We start from the raw sequence: 17,197 nt of genomic DNA on the forward strand, positions 1-17,197 counted from the left end.
TTCACATGACAGAATCTTAAAAAGGGAACATAAGAAACAGTACCTAAGTAATATACCTAAGTCTTACTCTTCTCTTATGCTCTCATGTTTTCATGCCAAATTGATTTTTAAACATGTGAAAATATATGGGGTTCCTCAAGCCAATATCAAAGGAAAAGCAAGCAAACAGTGTGCAGTCCTCCAGTAAGGCTATAACCAATAAGCTCATGTCTGAAAAATATGATACTTAGTAACAACACCATACATAGAGCTCATTGGCATTCTGCAAGTTTATACATAGGCCATCAATAATTATCATTCAGAAGAGTTGCAACCATTTCTTCCCCTAAGAGAAAGAAAGAATTAGATTCGCCTTTGTAGAACATTTACAGAATCTTGTTGCTAGGTTGAAAACATCTTCAAAGGAGCAATTAAAGTTTGTCATGTGTAAGAAGCATTCCAAATTCACCGACCTTCCACTTTAGTATAAGCAAGCAACATTCTCTCTATCTTTATACCAAAAAACTGATAAGAAAGGGCGATGCATTAAAATTTAAAACAACAATTACATAGCAAAAGAATAAAGGGTACTTCAAACATAGTGTGTGGTTTAAATCTCATGCCTCAAATAAAACAACTATTTCTGCTAGGTTGAAAACATCTTCAGAGGAGCCATTAAGTTTGTCACATGTAAGAAGCATTCTAAATTCACTGACCCTCCAATTTTAGTCTTAGCAAGCAACATTCTCTCTATCTTTATACCAACAAACTGATAAGAAAGGATGATGCATTAAAATAATAAAATTTAAAACAGCAATTACATAGCAAAAGAGTAAAAGGGCTGCAATTGAAAGTTTCGTCCAGTTAAGTTAAACAACACCATAAAGGATAGAGATGTGGAGATGGTAAGCTGATGATGTGGCATTTAATGAAAGAGTATTGAGGTGAGAGCAAATTAAACAACATGAAGAATTCGATAAAGTATTCTTAACATGTGTCGTTGTATGTTTGGATAAAGGGACACAGGTGATCATTGTATGCATCCTCCAATTTTGGGATCTAACTCTTAGAACATATAAACAGATTCGATACAGAAAGTTGATTAAACTATTACAAGCCTTCCACATGGAATGGCAGGAAACCAAGGAGCTCACAATTCAGTCTTCATCGTAGTGCCTACTGAACTGTTACATGGAATGCAATGCATAAGTGGGTTGGCCATTGCCGCAAATGTGTGGTAAGTTATAAGCAAAATGGAAAAGGGGAAAATGGTATTATAATATCCAGATATGAAGATCACAGTAAAATTACTACAATCGAAATTGACCATCTTGCATGAGATCAAAACTGCAGAGATAAGGTGAACATCTACCAAATAATAAGATTTGTATGGAAAAGGGGAAAGTGGTAATATAATATCCAGATATGAAGATCACAGTAAAATTACCACAAACGAAGTTGACTACCTCGCATGAGATCAAAACTGCAGAGGTAAGGTGAACATCTACCAAATAATAAGATTTGTAAGTACTACACATCCGCAATACAAGAAATTACTCTCAAGAGTTTACAACACAAAGACGCATCTGGTTTATTGCACTTATAATATATTGAATACAAACACAACAGGGGCAATGGAAATAGCATTATGTTATTTGATATAAGAATACCTAATGTGATGGCTGTAAAATCATTCATCAACCTCTGATTTGATCTCTCTTTGTAACTCCTCCTTGTACTCCTCAAAGGTTCCAGGGAAATTTCTCACAGTTCCATTTTCCACAACCCAAATTTCACTCTTCTCTTCATCCTCACAAACACGAGATATAAGCCTAGAGTCATGACTGACAAGGACAACTCCACCAGTAAACTCATCCAGTGCATCAGCCAGCGCATCAATACTCTGCATGTCCAGATGATTTGTGGGCTCATCCAATAGCAATATGTGTGGCTTCGACATGGAAATTGAAGAGAAGACAACCCGTGACTTTTGCCCTCCAGATAATTTTGCAATTGGGGTGAGGTGATTATGACTAGGGAGTCCAAATTTTCCAAGCTTTGCACGTACAGCCTCCTGCTTGCTAAGTCCCTCTTGATCTGGATGAAGACGAAGAAGATACTGAACTGGCGTTTCATCCATTGTTAGTAGGTCCACAAAGTGCTGTGAATACCTCCCAATCCTTAACTTTTGACTCCTTCGTACTTCACCTTCTGTTGGAACCAAATCACCTGCAAGAAGATTCAGTAGGGTAGATTTTCCAGCTCCATTGGGCCCAACAATAGCAACACGTGTTCCCATATCAATACCTACATCGACATTCGAGAGCCTAAAATCCGCTCGATTTGGGTAACTAAAGCTGACTTCAATTAGCTGCAAAAGTGGCGGTGTGAGCTCAGTAGGTTCAGGGAAGTGGAACTCCACACTATAATCTCTCCACTTCTTTGGAGCCTCAGGCAGAGGCTCATCCTCATCAACCTTTCCCTTAGCCTTGCTCTTAGATGCTTCCTTTGCAGCATTAAACTTAGCCCGGTCTTTCACCTTTTCCTGCTGAGCCCTACTCCCTGACCTCTTCGCTGCTTTAATTTGCTTCTCATAAGTTTCAAACTTCTTGTTCATCTCTTTGCGACGCTGCTCATACCCACTTTCAAAATCATCAAAATTCCCACGGTAGAAATGAAGCTTAAAATCATGGAGATGAATGATCTCAGTGCAGACAGTGTTGAGGAAATCCCGGTCATGTGACACAACTACAAGAGTTTTCTTCCACCGACACAAGTACTCCTCCAGCCAGAGAACAGCCCTAAGGTCAAGATGGTTTGTGGGTTCATCCAATAAGAGAAGTGTTGGTTGCACAAAGAGCGCCCTAGCCAATGATATTCTCATCCTCCAGCCACCACTAAATGATCGGGTTGGACGACCCTGCATATCCTTGGTGAAACCCAACCCAGCAAGAATCTTTGATGCCTGAGCCTCTGCTGCATCTGATCCCAAGATATGCAACTGTTCATACAACTCAGCAAGCTTATCTCCCGCATCATCCCCATTCTCATCATCTCCATTCTCACCCTCAGCAACAGAAGATGAATTCTGCAAAGATTCAACCTCTTTTCGGAGATTTACCAGCTCTTCATTAGCTGTAACAACTGCTTCAAGGGCAGTTTTATCATCACCAACCACCTCTTGTTCAACCAAAAGCACATCAATATTCTTAGGTACTGGAATCTTCCTCCAAGCAAGGAGCTTTAATAATGTAGACTTGCCCATTCCATTGGGTCCAACCAAGCCATACCTTTTCCCATGAGATATCTTAACCGACGTGTTCTTTAAGAGTTCTTTTCCCCGAGCAGATACAGAGAAATTATCAACAGTTATGTCTTTGACATTGGCATCAGCTTCATCATCCCCATCAAGAACTGAAGCCCGGCTACCAATAACAACAGTAAAAGCATCATGGTCATCCCTAAGGGCCTCCCGTTTTGCCTGCTCTGCTGCATGGACAGCAAGTATGTCCTTCTTTTCTCTTTTTTTCAACTCTTTCTCACTTATGGCTATGTCAAGTGAATTTGAATCATTCCTCATTTGCCGCTTCTTGGCATCAGACAGGTCTTCTTCAGAGGCATCATCCTCATCATCAGATGGAGGAAGATCTATGTTCTCAGTGTAAGATGACACTTTTGGAGCTTTTGTCTTGGGTTTACTAGAAGCGTTTGAAGAAGAACCCTTTTTAGGTTTCTCAGGTTTCTCATCCATGTTAGCAAGCATCGCCGAGACCGAAAGCTTCCCTTTCTTCACATCTTTTGAAGTGTCTTTGCCACTAGCCTTAGCACCAGTCCCCTCCGGCTTCTTTCCCATTGCAGTAACTGGTCAGGTAAGAAGAAATAGATTTAGACAGTGTTAAATCATATCAACCTTGATCAATTTTTATTAAGTTCATCATGAATATAAATGCATAATTAAAACCACATTAGAGCTTTTTTTTGATAGGTTAAGACCACATTAGAGCTGAGCAAGACAATTCACATAATAAAGAAACAAATCCATAGAAAGTAGAGATATGTGGCATCAATTTCAAAAGAAATAAAGAAAAAACAAGGAAAAACAGAATACACTAATAACATGCAGAGACATTCTTGAAAATTTCAGACTTAGTGAAAGAGGAATAACCTAAGTGACACCACATTGAAAATAGATTAGTTGAAAAGCCTAATAATATAGCCTAATTAATTCACAGTATTGCAGGAAAAAAAAAAGGTATGAAACATGGATGCAGAATTGTTATACTTAGTCTGATTTTCTCTCCTATTCTAAATAAAGTTATAAGTTGATGATGCTCTACAAAAAGGATCACCTATTATTTGTAGAAAAATGATGTTTTCGACACAGGCAAGGGTATTTAAACTGGCAACTCCTAAGAATCTTGCTTTGTGTATTTCTAGCCTTATAATATTGAACTTATATATTTATCCACTATTTTCTAATAAATAGGTGTAGTTTCCTTGACCAAAACGCACAACACTATTGTAATTCTACACCTTATGCTGAATTTTGTTATAAAAGTCCAAAAAAGTGCTGGACACGTGGATAAAAATGTCACACCCACTAAATATACCACGCAAAATCTCAGATAGAACTTCCCTACAAATAATAAAATACACATCTTTCTGACATATAAATGATAATCCATATGAACTTTGTCCTTTATTAAAACCAGTATAGGTCATATGCAAGGTTTGTTGCAAGAGGAATATAGATCAGTTCATGAAGCAAGTAAGATTACTTTTGGCTTTTAGTCAATTTCTGCCCTATCTAAAGCAATTCAATATCTTAGATTTTTGGCTTTAGAAAATTCCAGGCTTTGCCAAGTGGCGCATAGAATTGAAAGTCTCTTTACAATCTTCCAGGTAAGACTCTCTTATCAAGTGCCACATCAGTTTACTCTCCATTTCCTAGCTTTTAGAACAATCACACAAACCCATCTCTTCTCACCCCTTGACATTACGCTCTCTTCTCTTTCCCACACATTTGATCATTTTGTTATTAACTAATCTGGCCTAAATCATAGGGTATGTTTTTATTTAAATACTTAGGCTCTATAGAACCATATCTCTTGTTTATTTTTTTTTCCATAAGGATTATGTAAGTAAAAGCAAATGACTATATCTGCTAGGTGTTCTACAAAAGGCCTCCCAATAGGTATTTTATTTTTTGAATACTCATTAGATTTGTCTTCTTTTGTTCCCATGAAGATAAATCTCCTGTTGTGGAGCTTTTAATGCTATAAACCAATGAAAGAGAATCGCAAGCAGCTTATGCAGCTAGGACAAATCAAAAAACCCAATATGGTTGGTGACAATTATTTTTAAAAGAGAACATAACAGTTTGACAGGTTAGTTGAATACAGTATAAGATTTAATTGAATGCAAATATTTGTTTCTTTGAAGAGAAAGCTGGCTAAAATATGCAAATCAGAGCCAATTCAAACACAATACACTAATGGATAAAATCTAATACAAAGTATGAGATAAACAAAGAGAAAATCAGGCTGTCCTTACCTGTCAGTTTGTTCCAGCAACTCTTCTTGTAAATTACCCAAGTGTTGTGCCTGGCAGAGAACTAAGCAAATCTGTATTTCAAAAAAATGATAGGGTCAGAAGGTTTTTCAAATTACAGGAGAGAAAGATGAAAGAGAGACAACAAGAAAATATTGTAAATAGTATGGATTATAAAAATATGAAAGTGTGTTTCCATATAAAAGGTAGTTCAACAATTCAACAAAATCTGAATCTACGAATTGAAGTGGAAACCATACAACCATATTTCGGAAATAATCCCTTAATATTCAATAACACAGTGTTCTTGGTTATTTATTTGTTTATTTCTATTTCAAAAACACAGCAAATAATCCAGAAAGCCATCATTTCACTTAGAAAAAATTATAAATTATCCTACACGGTAAACTGTCAGATTTAAAAGCAGCAAAGTGAAAGCTGACTATTAAAATCAAGAGTGAAAATCCCTAATTCAAAAACACAGCAAATAATCCAGGAAACCATAATTATCCTACACTGTAAACTGTCAGATTTAAAAGCAGAAAAGGTGAAAGCTTAGCTGACTATTAAAATCAAGAGCAAAAATACCTAATGTTACCCAAACCCAGGGCCGGCCCTTCCCTTAGGCGAGTTAGGCAATTGCCTAAGGCCCCCAAAATTTTAGAAAAGAACCGGGTAGTAGAGGAAAATAAATAAATAAAAATTTAGTTTCAAATGAATTACAAAAATAATCTGGCACATCCTTTTAACCAAAAAAACAAAAATTTTGGTAAATCCTATTAAACATTGGTTCTAAACAAAATCATTGACCAAAAATCAACCAGATAAACTACAAATCCGGTCTAAGAGATTAACCACAAAACAATCACAAATCAAATCAAAACAAATAAATCCACTCAAAACCCTAAAAATTTTACCTTTCTCTCTAGTCTCTGCTCTCCGCCTGTCTCTAGTCTCCAGTCTCCACTGTTCAGGCTGGACCGCCTCAGCCTCTCTCTGATTCTCTGCTCTCCGCCTCTCTCAAGTCTCAACTGCTCACCTCACCGTATCAGGTTCTGAGGTTCAGGAATCACGTATAAATAATATTATAAATATTTGGGCACAGGGCACTCCCTTTTATTTGTTAAGAACTTAAGATAACTTTGTTTATTTGGGCCCTCCCTGGCTGCTTTTGTAACTTTGTTTATCACTTATCAGTTTATCAATTTCTCAAAAAAAAAAAAAAAAAAACTTATCAGTTTATCATTATGGCTGCATGGACCCTCCCTGGACTGGCGTTAAGTTTGGGCCTTCAAGTATTTTTTTTTTTAAAAAGCCTGCATTTTTTTTTTTTTTTTTTTGGGGTGGATCTTATTAATAAGTCTTGTATCAGTGTTATGGTTGTGCTCAAATTTTTGTTATGTTTGTACTTAATTTTTTTTTTAATTTATGCAGGTTGAGATTGCTAAAAACTTGTTATTGTTCAGTGAAACTACAACAATATTTTTTATATAAATCAAATTCTATTTCTCATTTGCTCTACACTTAAAAGTTATTTTTTATTTTAATCTTTATAAATATATTGTTTGATTAGAAATTTCTACTAGAAAATATGCATCTGGATATGAAAAACTTAAAAAAAGAAAAAAAAAATTAATTGAGTCTCAAAAATGATCAATGGATAAATTTGTTATTAGTAATAAACAAAATATAACACAAAATTTAGATGAAAATATCACAAATGAGCAAGAAATTCATCAAAATAATTTAGAAGAAAATGATGTTCAATTTTGCAATACAACAAATCTTGATAATAAACTTCAAAATAATTTAGAAAAAAATGAAAATAATGATGAAAAATATAATATAAAAATATTAAATAAACATTAATTTAATTAATATATAAGTATAAAAAATGCCCCATTTTTAGTTCTCACCTTAACCTCCAAAATGTCTAGGGCCGTTCCTGTTTCCCTCTCATCTCTCTTTGTCTCAACCCACGTCACACCGTGCTCTATGGCTGACCACCAAGCTCTCCTTCTAAACCTCCATGGCCGGCGCTTTTCAAGCTCATCACCTCCAACCACGCACCACTGCCGAAACCCAACCAAAATCAAATCACGACCACCACCACGGCCAAAACCCAGCCAAATCAAATCACAACAAAAACCTAAAAGCCCACCAAATCACAAATCAAATCACATCCACCGAAATTAAAGCACAAAACCTACAAAATAACCAAAATTACAAAATGAAAACACTGAAAGTGAACCCACCGTTAAAAAAACATATAGTGGTTTTGTTATTATATTTTAGAAGAAGAATCATCTTGTTGAATTAATTTTAGATCCAAATTAATCAAACACATATCACAAGCAAGAATGATAAACTGAAAACAAAGCAAAAAAAATGGTATTTCCCAGAAAAGTGTTTTCAGAAAATAGAAAGGGTAAGCAAAATATAAAAACTATTTACTTCATAATCTCAAATAAATAAATAAATAACCAAAAATCACACACTATAGTCCGGTGAAACCTCGTGAGCCACAATTTCACTTAAGAGGATCGTTTGAGTTGAGAGGAAGAGATTTTCATAGTCTTTGGCTCGGCAGCACAATCTTCGATTTCCTTTCTTGACGTGGCTTTCATTCACTTCTCTCCTGTCAGCCTAGGCGATGTATAAAGAGAAATAAAAGGAAGAAGAACAAAGTACCGTGTAAAAAAGAAGAAAAGAAAAATGGTAAGAAAAGAAAGACAGACTGAGATCAGGTGCACTATCATAGGTATTTTTTTACATTTTTTTTTAACTTTTTGACTCTCCTTTAATATATTTTATTTAATGATTGAGATTGAGAGTTGTTTTTTCAATTTCTAATTTCAGCCATTAATTACAATTGCATCAGGGTATTGCACCTGAATCTGAAAAAGATAAAAAGACCTACACATACACATACAAATACACATACACATACACATGCATAAACACATACACATACACATACACATAAACATACATAAATATAAGCACGCATAAACACATACACATACACATACATAAGCACATGTACACACACATACATAAACATAAACATACACATACACACATACACATACACATACACATACACATACAAATACACATAAACATATATACACATACACATAAATATACATATACATAAACATAAACACACATACACATAAACACGTATAAACTCACACAAACGTAAACATACACACATAAACTTAAATATAAACATAAACACATATAAAAGCTTGATTTAGTACACTAAAGTAACTAACGAAATTGTTTGAGAATTAGTATTAGTTTGCAATTTTTTCCAGTCTATATAAGGGTTTAATTTTTCTTATTCTGTATGTGCGTTTATGTCTATGTATGTTTATGTTTATGTGTGTGTGTGTTTATGTGTATGTGTGTTTATATTTGTTTGTTTTTGTATATGTTTGTTTGTATTTGTGTTCATGTATGTTTATGTGTATGTGTGTTTATGTTTATATTTATATTTATGTTTATAAATATAAACATACATAAACATACACACATACATAAATATAAATAAATATAAACATAAACACATATGCACATGGAAGTGAAATACTAAATAATAATGGGAAAGGTGAAAGCTAGCCTGAGTCTGAGATTATGAGGCTAATGCAATTCAGAAATGGAATGGAATTTAGGTTCAGGCAAAGTGTATGTTCAGATGAGACTTTGTGGGAAGAAATAGCAGGAAAGATGGTTTGTTTGGGATATGAAAGGAGTGCTTTAATGTATAAAGATAAATGGGAACGCATTAATAATTGTCAGAGAAGAAGCAAGGAGGGTTACAAGAAGCGCAAAGAGAATTCAAGAAGCTGTGGCTACTTTCAAAATAATGAGTCTTCCCTATACAATCAAGGTGGGGCTTATTGTGAAATGAATGAACAAGAGCCAGAGACTGTGAGACTACAAGGGAATAATGATGGTTCTTCCCCTTCTAATTCCAATGCTAGGAATTCTGTGCATGAGAGTTGCTTTCCCTTCTTGATGGCTGATGGGGAAAACTTGTGGGAAAATTATTGTTTGAAACTCAACAAAGGCAATCACAACCAGTAAGTTAAAAAAAAAAAAAAAAAAGCACATAGAGTTTGTTAAGTTGTTCTAATTATCTGGATTGGGAAGAAACTTTGAAGGGCAGGAAGAGGTACGTAGTTGAATTGTAAGAGGTAAGAGGTTTGAAAATGCCTCTGGTACAATGGACTTACATTGTGTAAGAGGTAGCTGACTGAAGATTTATGTATATTAGGACTTAGAAGCTGCACATTTAAGAATAAAATAATGGGGTTTGTGTATTACCAGTGTAATGGGGAAAAGAGGAAGCAATTAATATTTGGCTCAAATTATCGGTGAGCTCTCTCTCCTTGGATTCTTTCTCTCTCTGATCTGATGGGTTTTGGGGTTTTTATTTTTTTAATCTGGATTTTAGGTGGTTATTAGGGGTGGATTTGGTTGCTTAAGCGTCAATATATAAATCGAGTTTCTAAGATTGGACTTTCAGGCGGACAAATTGCCACCTCACCATAGAAATCGAGTCTGTGAGACTCAATTTATAAACCTAAAATTGAGTCTCTTAGCTAGCAAAAAATATAGTTTGGTAACCGGGTCTAGTAACTATATAGTTAGGAAATTATGGCCATCTGGCCATTTTCGCCGGGAAATTATGGAGCTTTCCTTACGGATAATCTTCCACTTGTAAAATCTCTAGTACAAAAATTGGCTCTCAACCTTCAAGTTCCTGTGTCATGCAAAATCCGTTTATTCCCAGATTTGCAAGTTACAATCAACTATGCTAAGATGCTAGAGGAAGCAGGTTGCTCTCTTTTTGCTGTCCATGGCCGAACAAGAGATGAGAAAGATGGGAAAAAAATTCGGGCTGACTGGAATGCTATCAGAGCTGTGAAAGATGCACTCAGAATCCCAGTCCTTGCAAATGGGAACATTCGCCACATCGATGATGTTCAGAATTGTTTGGAAGAGACTGGTGCTGAAGGGGTGCTTTCTGCTGAGTCTCTCCTTGAGAATCCAGCTCTTTTCGCTGGTTATCGAACTGGTGAATGGATATTGGGCAGCGAAGGAAGCGATAAAGTGGGAAAACTGGACCAGACAGATCTACTGGTGGAATATTTGAAGCTTTGTGAAAGACTGTGCCATGGAGAATGATTCGTGCTCATGTGCACAGGATGTTAGGAGCCTGGCTCAGGTTGCATCCACACGTGAGAGAGGATTTCAATGCCCAATCCAAACTAACCTTTGAATTTCTTTATAACATGGTTGACCGGCTTAGGGAGCTTGGCACAAAAATGCCACTTTATACAAAGGATTCTCACGAAGATAGAGTTCTGGCGAATGGATTAGCAACCGGAAATGTATGATGCGAGTTACTAGGTTGAAGGTCCCCAAATTTTGGACTCATTGCAAAATGGTAACCATCAATCTGGTTCATTGTTAATTTTATGATTTTTGTCATTATTTTTTCACATAAAAAGTTTACAATTGTTGGTGTCTTGATTATTGCTGCAATGCTGATGCTGAGGAATTCCGAAAGTATACTAGCATAGAAAATGCTTCCTAATTCTAGGTCTTCTTCTTTTTAGGGTAGAGTTATTGTATCGTGACTGAGGTCATCCATGTTGTATCAAATTCCCTTCATTGGGAAAATAAATTTTTTTGCAGATTTAATGATTTTGAAGCATTCATCTTTTCCAAGTGCAAAAAAGACTTGTACTTAATTTAGGTTCAGTATTTGTATGATGAACTTTTTAATTGTAATTGTTAAGTTTCTTGGTTCATTTGTGATTTTATTTTTCCAACATTTAGAAATGGTTTGTTTGTAATTGCAATTTGTAACTACGATATTTGAAGAACTTTTTAATACCATTAGGTTCCCATTGAATGCTGGAGACTTTTTTTTTTTAATAAAAGGGAAGTCGGGTCTAGGAAAATAAAGAACAAGAGAATGTTGTTATTCTTTCCTTGTACTAGCGCAAGCAATTGATACTTTTAAAAAAATATATATTATTATTCTCATATTATTATTATTAGTTTGCTTACAATAAGTGGAGCAGAGGGCATTCAAACCCAAATTCTGCCACTAAGCTATACAATGAATTGGCAATTGATACTCCATTTTAATTTCTAAGAAAGCCTAAAAGGAGGATTGTAATGACCAGCAGTTTATAGTTATTCTGCACAACTACAAGGAAACTGAAACAATTTTCTTAAATCCCAACAGGACGTTGAGACAAAGGTTCCAGATGACAAATACTCTTCACAAAATACAACTTGCAGTTTATTTTTCTCCCACTCTCTCCAGATGAACGCAATCACAGCAATAACACCGGAACATTCATCTCATCATCTCAGCTCCTAACCGAAATTGGTTCGGACCTTGCTGACCAAATGCTCCCCATATACAGCTCTTTCGAACTTCTTAGCTCTACCTGACCTCTGTATACAAGTTTCCAAAGGCTCCACTGCTGTATCGAAGTTTGTCTGTTCATGCAACAAAAGAATGTGGGGAGGACAATTCAAGAAGGACTACATCAAGAAAGTGGCAAATGAAGAAACACTGACCTCATAGAAATATGCTACACAAACCCGATATCTTGGAGACTTGTTGATAACGCGGTGCAAGGTTGAGTCATACAAGCCATTGGAGTAAATCTGCACTCTCACAGTTTTTGTTAGAAATTTCAACTCCAAAGGACATATAGAGATTAGGGACAATTAATTTACAAGCAATATACCTTTAGCATGTCACCAATGTTGCATACAAATGTTCCAGAAATTGGAGGAGCTGATATCCATTCACCAGACAGGTTTCTTACCTAAAACAACATAAACAATTAATGTGGCGAAACTAAAGCAGTGGTAGGATTTAATACAGGATGGTTCACAAGTAAAGGTTATATGATAAACATTGTATTCTATAGGCTTCATAATATCAGAGAGAGGCTGGGCATTCAGGTAACAAAAGAAAGCAAATCTAAATCTATAAAGCCACATACTTGACATACAACCAACTACAGCACACACTCGTTTGATTATATCTCCAAAATCAAAATGAGCCTCCTAATAAAAAATTAAAAATGACTAAATGATTGTACCTGTAGTGCGGTTATATCATCATCCTGATTAACCAACGTCAACAGACCTATGCAAAATTTTTAAATGAATGAGATTGATAAACAAGATTTTCAGGTCCTTGATCATCTGTAGGATGAGAAACTTACCATAGTCAGTGTGAGCTCCACTGGATTTATTCGAATGGAATACAGGAACAAAAGAAAACAAGAAAGAAAATAACGTCATTTTCATAAAATCCAATAATAAAGGGTAATGTGCAAGCACCAACAGCAGGAGTATTTGCATTACCATCCAATGTCATTTGTTGGGCCTGGACCATCTGCTGTTGGTACAACTGGGTAACCTATGATACGCATCACCCAAAATGCATCTCCAGCTCTTCCGCCTTCAAATTCTTCTGGCGATCCAGTCAATGCTAAAGAAATTCCCCGCATAATTTTTCTTGAAAGGTCTGAAAGTCCCAGAAATTTAAATTTGTAAGTAGAAAGTGTACAAAACTATAAGATGAAAAGGAAAGAGTGTCTTGGAAAACACACCTGTGCAGAGTCTGATATATACATCCATTAGTTCTTTGAAGTTTTGAGGATTGCATGGCCTGCAACATAAAGGACCATAAGATGATATAAAAGTCAAACATGAAATTCAGAAGTATTATGAACACCATCAATCATTGAGTTAATAAACTATTGTTTCAAAAAGAGAATTAGCATCAAGATGCTAGACCTATAATAAAACTTCAGAATCAGCAACCAGATGATTGATTAGGATACATTTTAATGCCCAAGAAATAAGCAAGTCAAATAACATTGCACAACACAAGTCAGATGAACTGAGTAACCCCAAATGAAGAAAAAAGGGTAAGCAATTGAGAGGACAATGGAACAGAAACAGTTATCATAGGTAGTTGTAGTTTAAACTCTATGCATTGATTAGATATTTTAAATATCAAGAAAGGGACAAAAGTAAAACACTGTTCAATGGCTGATTAATAGCAAATAGCCCGAGCTAATTCTTGTTTAAGCCATGATGGTTGTTAAGTTTTAACCCATCTAACCCATCAATCTCAATGATATGGAAATAATCCTTACTAGGTAAATGATGTACAACAATAAAATCCTGATACGCTGATGTACAATATGTTCTGCTGTGTAAAAATTAGGAATATAGGAGTTTGGTTGAGAAACCATAATCTTCACATACCATTGGTTATATCCTTCCATGGTTTTGCCAAGAGATCCATACATCCCTTCCTTTACTTCTCTATAGCACTGTTATTGGTGAGACAAATTGATATTATTAATAGTAAGAATAAGAAAAGAGCAGCAGCAGCAAAGATGATAAATTCCATACTATAGATGAGCATCTATCTACTATATTGTACTGAACAATAACAGTGTTATGCAAATGGATAAAAAAATAACATCTTAGCCATTGAACCAAAAAACCATTGACTCCAAGGTAAGCAGCTTGCAAGATTGATGCAGTTGCTCCAATTACTCAGCAAGCATAAAACATCAATGTACCTTCATAAATTATAATTGGCTGTTTACCATGTTGAAAGGCAACAATAAGATATGATCATGTAAGGAACCACCATGCTCTTAGTTGAAGCCCCCAGAATACATTTAATTGAATTTAAAGGTTTCCAGTGCTCCATTTAGGACTTAGCTCATTGCTAATGGAAGGGATAATTTATGTGATCAGGCACCTGATACCAGAACTTTCTCATTTATAGGAGCACACCTTTGACATGCATAATAGTACTTTCTAAACCAACGTTTATAGAATGGCAGATGAAATGATTCCACCAAATCGGTGTTTTCATATATCCAAAAGCTTCCACCATGGACACATCATAATTATAGCAAATGATGTCTACAAAAATCTCTATAATTTGTAAAGCATTTAGCAAAACCTACATCAATAGCCTCATGCATGTCAGGTATGCCTTTGGTTATATTTTCTCCAACTCTCTGGTATCCTCTGCATTCAAAATATACTTGCAGTTAATATGAAGTCTACGGGCCCTAGTCATTATCATAAAATAAAATTGATGCTCATTTACAATATACATATATGTAGAATGTTATTCCATTAAATAAACCTGAACCCAGCCTCTGCAGTCATCTTGATTTTGATTTTTTCTTCATATGGAAGATCAAAAAATTTGTGAGCCACACTTTTTACCTCTTTGAGGAGGGAATCAGGAATACCGTGGCCTTTCTGAACAAACATGAGCATCATCATATTCAAAACTCAGAGACAAGTTTAGAAAATAAAAGAAAATAACACTGCAAAAACAAAATTACAATTTTGATTAAGAGAACAGAGGAAAGATGATAAACTCCACCAAATTCTCTCTCTTAAAAACAGTGCATAATATATGAAAATCTGAAATACGGATGTGGGAGATGCAAGAAAATTATTATTTAGTGATATTTATGTTTGCAATCCAATTGTATTTTTATGTTTTAGGTCTTAGTAGTTTATTAGGCTATTAGTATTTTAATTTGAAGGCAAGGTTACTTTTGTAATAAGGCAATTAGGGTTTTTTAGTCAATTAGAACTAGAGTTTAGCAATCTTTTATAAGCAATCTATTGTACTCTTTGAGGAGATAGTTGATATTTTGATGAATGAAAAAATGGCCGTTTGGTCTCTATTGGCCTGGTGCTGACTCCGGGTCTATACATTTTTGCATAGCTAATTGCTTTTCACCTCTCCACTGTTAGTTATAGAATTCCAACAAGTGAGAAATTTTGTTTCTTACCCTCTTCAAGATAAGCAGAACAGCTACCAAGTGCCTCTTGTACAAATGTTAGATCCAAGTTATGCCTAATCTTTATCCCGCCAATTTTTATCAGATGATAATTTAGAATAATTATTTATCATAATAAAAATTTAGAATATATGATTTCAGTCTTTCACACGCACCCTTTTTTGGTTTTAAAGAAAAGGAGTCAAGATAGTATGAAATCTTGTATTTTCAAAGAATACAAATTCGCCACTCCCACCTGTTAGTTTCCAATATTACCAGGCGCCATATAAAGAATGACAGGAACTATTATCATACATCTATCTGTAAGACTACAGTAATACTAGAAAACCCGGATTAAAAATCGTCATAGATTTGTATAAGGAACTTGACACTTATACCCAAAACTGATAGTGGCATAAATCTCATGACTTTACCTACTTTAGCAATGGACAATCAAATTATGCATTCACAAACAATTACCAGTCAGAATTAAATCATGGAATTCTATAGTATGCAACAAAAAAAACATATTCAGGTTTTCAGGTGAAACAAATGCTCACAATAATATATAAAAAGTACACCCCACCAAAAACATTAAATCAAAAGTTCTAATCCTTTAACCATTGTTTTCAGCACTTGGGTCTTAAACAAATTATAGAATTCGCAACACATGAATAGAAAATAGTAACTCGTACCACATAGAAGAATCCAGCCTCTCTACAAGCTTGGTCTAGCTGTCTAACAACGTCAGACACACCTGGATCCTCAGCCATTTTTGGATCATCACACTTGGCCAACAGAGCACTTATATCTGCATCACAAAGATAACAAGGAAAACCAGACCAAATATCAATCTTGATATAAACCTTAACACATGCACTCAATGGGTATTGAAAACAAAGGTATTTAATGCATGAAACTTCTTTAATTGCTTACAAATCCGGAACCTATTCATTTGTCTTTAAAATGGAGAGAGAGAGTTCATTTATGAAATTAAGGTTTGAGAGGCAGAGACCAAACTTGGTCTGAGAAGAACAACTAGGATTAAACCAAAACAAACAACATGAGGGTAAAGGTAGATTGGGAGTACCGATTATGGGGATGGACTTGAAGTCGGTGGCCATGGGGCTGCTAATTCCTACTACCTCTTTTTGCTCTGCTCTGTCTTTCTCTGAAGTGGGCAAAGCTTACCGAACGATCAAAATCTGGGTTTGTTAACGCATACTTTTTCTTCTTCTTATTTATTTATTATTATTATTAATTTTTTAATTTTTAATTTTTAATATTTTAATATTTATATTGGATTGATGATGCGGATTATTTTTATTTTTTAGTACAGCTTCTGTTTTTCTTTCTTTGGAAAGATCCTAGATAGCAGATAAGAATATGAATTATCCATAGCTTTTTTTCTTTTTCCAATTGTAATTATCACATCCATCCCAATTTAGAAAAATGATAGGGACATACTTATACGGCACTCAAATTTACACTAGGTTTATATGTCAATTTATTATTGGATTTTAAAACGGTACTTGAAAAAAACAACGTATCCAAATTTATGCTATGTTTATATGTCAATTTTTTATTGGATTTTAACACGTTCACATGGTCTATTATATGTATTTGAAAAAAACATAAAATCCATTCAAAAGTTGATACATAAGCATAGTAAAAATTTGGGTACAAGAATGAGTGTACCTAATATTTCTCTCTCAAATGATTGAGTTCTACTAAAATGATGTCATCTTTGAAAAATTATTAAATAAATTTCCTAACTTATCGTTTAC

The 17,197-nt window shown here is 34.9% G+C and overlaps 2 protein-coding genes and 1 pseudogene across 8 annotated transcripts; 1 reads left to right on the plus strand and 2 right to left on the minus strand.

Annotated features, from left to right (window-relative positions):
• Positions 1–245: 245 nt before the first annotated feature.
• LOC115994449 (ABC transporter F family member 4-like) lies at positions 246–6,638 on the minus strand. 6 transcript variants are annotated; one of them, XR_004093217.1, is made up of 5 exons: positions 6,447–6,638; positions 5,533–5,603; positions 1,650–3,840; positions 1,427–1,483; positions 246–504 (listed from the first exon to the last, which is right to left on the minus strand). XR_004093217.1 is itself a non-coding variant. In XM_031118611.1 (4 exons), the coding sequence occupies exon 3, from the start codon at positions 3,830–3,832 to the stop codon at positions 1,670–1,672; it is 2,163 nt and encodes a 720-aa protein (XP_030974471.1). In that variant the 5' UTR covers positions 3,833–3,840; positions 5,533–5,603; positions 6,447–6,638; the 3' UTR covers positions 246–504; positions 1,650–1,669. The 6 variants fall into 6 exon arrangements, 4 of the variants coding, with proteins under 4 accessions (XP_030974471.1, XP_030974473.1, XP_030974472.1 ...); XR_004093218.1 differs by lacking the exon at positions 246–504 and adding an exon at positions 935–1,163; XM_031118611.1 differs by lacking the exon at positions 1,427–1,483.
• Positions 6,639–10,149: 3,511 nt separating this feature from the next.
• On the plus strand, positions 10,150–11,272 carry LOC115950513 (annotated as a pseudogene).
• A 605-nt stretch (positions 11,273–11,877) lies between these two features.
• LOC115950851 (probable 2-oxoglutarate-dependent dioxygenase At3g50210) lies at positions 11,878–16,733 on the minus strand. 2 transcript variants are annotated; one of them, XM_031068113.1, is made up of 12 exons: positions 16,501–16,733; positions 16,106–16,221; positions 14,759–14,877; positions 14,574–14,637; positions 13,855–13,922; positions 13,191–13,249; positions 12,943–13,105; positions 12,801–12,820; positions 12,675–12,721; positions 12,315–12,395; positions 12,166–12,231; positions 11,878–12,060 (listed from the first exon to the last, which is right to left on the minus strand). In XM_031068113.1, exons 1-12 carry the CDS (start codon positions 16,532–16,534, stop codon positions 11,935–11,937), a joined length of 963 nt encoding a protein of 320 aa, XP_030923973.1. In that variant the 5' UTR covers positions 16,535–16,733; the 3' UTR covers positions 11,878–11,934. The 2 variants fall into 2 exon arrangements, with proteins under 2 accessions (XP_030923973.1, XP_030923972.1); XM_031068112.1 differs by having other exon boundaries at positions 12,142–12,231.
• Positions 16,734–17,197: the final 464 nt, after the last annotated feature.

The sequence above is a fragment of the Quercus lobata genome, chromosome 6, assembly GCF_001633185.2.
Source record: "Quercus lobata isolate SW786 chromosome 6, ValleyOak3.0 Primary Assembly, whole genome shotgun sequence".
NCBI lineage: Eukaryota > Viridiplantae > Streptophyta > Magnoliopsida > Fagales > Fagaceae > Quercus > Quercus lobata.

Bases quoted from the DNA above. Each gene is read 5' to 3' on its own strand.
- LOC115994449 (XM_031118611.1), bottom strand. From the start codon at position 3,832: ATGGGAAAGAAGCCGGAGGGGACTGGTGCTAAGGCTAGTGGCAAAGAC.
- LOC115950851 (XM_031068112.1), bottom strand. From the start codon at position 16,534: ATGGCCACCGACTTCAAGTCCATCCCCATAATCG. The intron at 14,638-14,758 runs GTTTATTTAATG...TTTTGAATGCAG, and splicing joins ACTGCAGAGGCTGGGTTCAG to AGGATACCAGAGAGTTGGAG. The intron at 13,923-14,573 runs GTAGGTTTTGCT...CACCAATAACAG, and splicing joins ACATGCATGAGGCTATTGAT to TGCTATAGAGAAGTAAAGGA.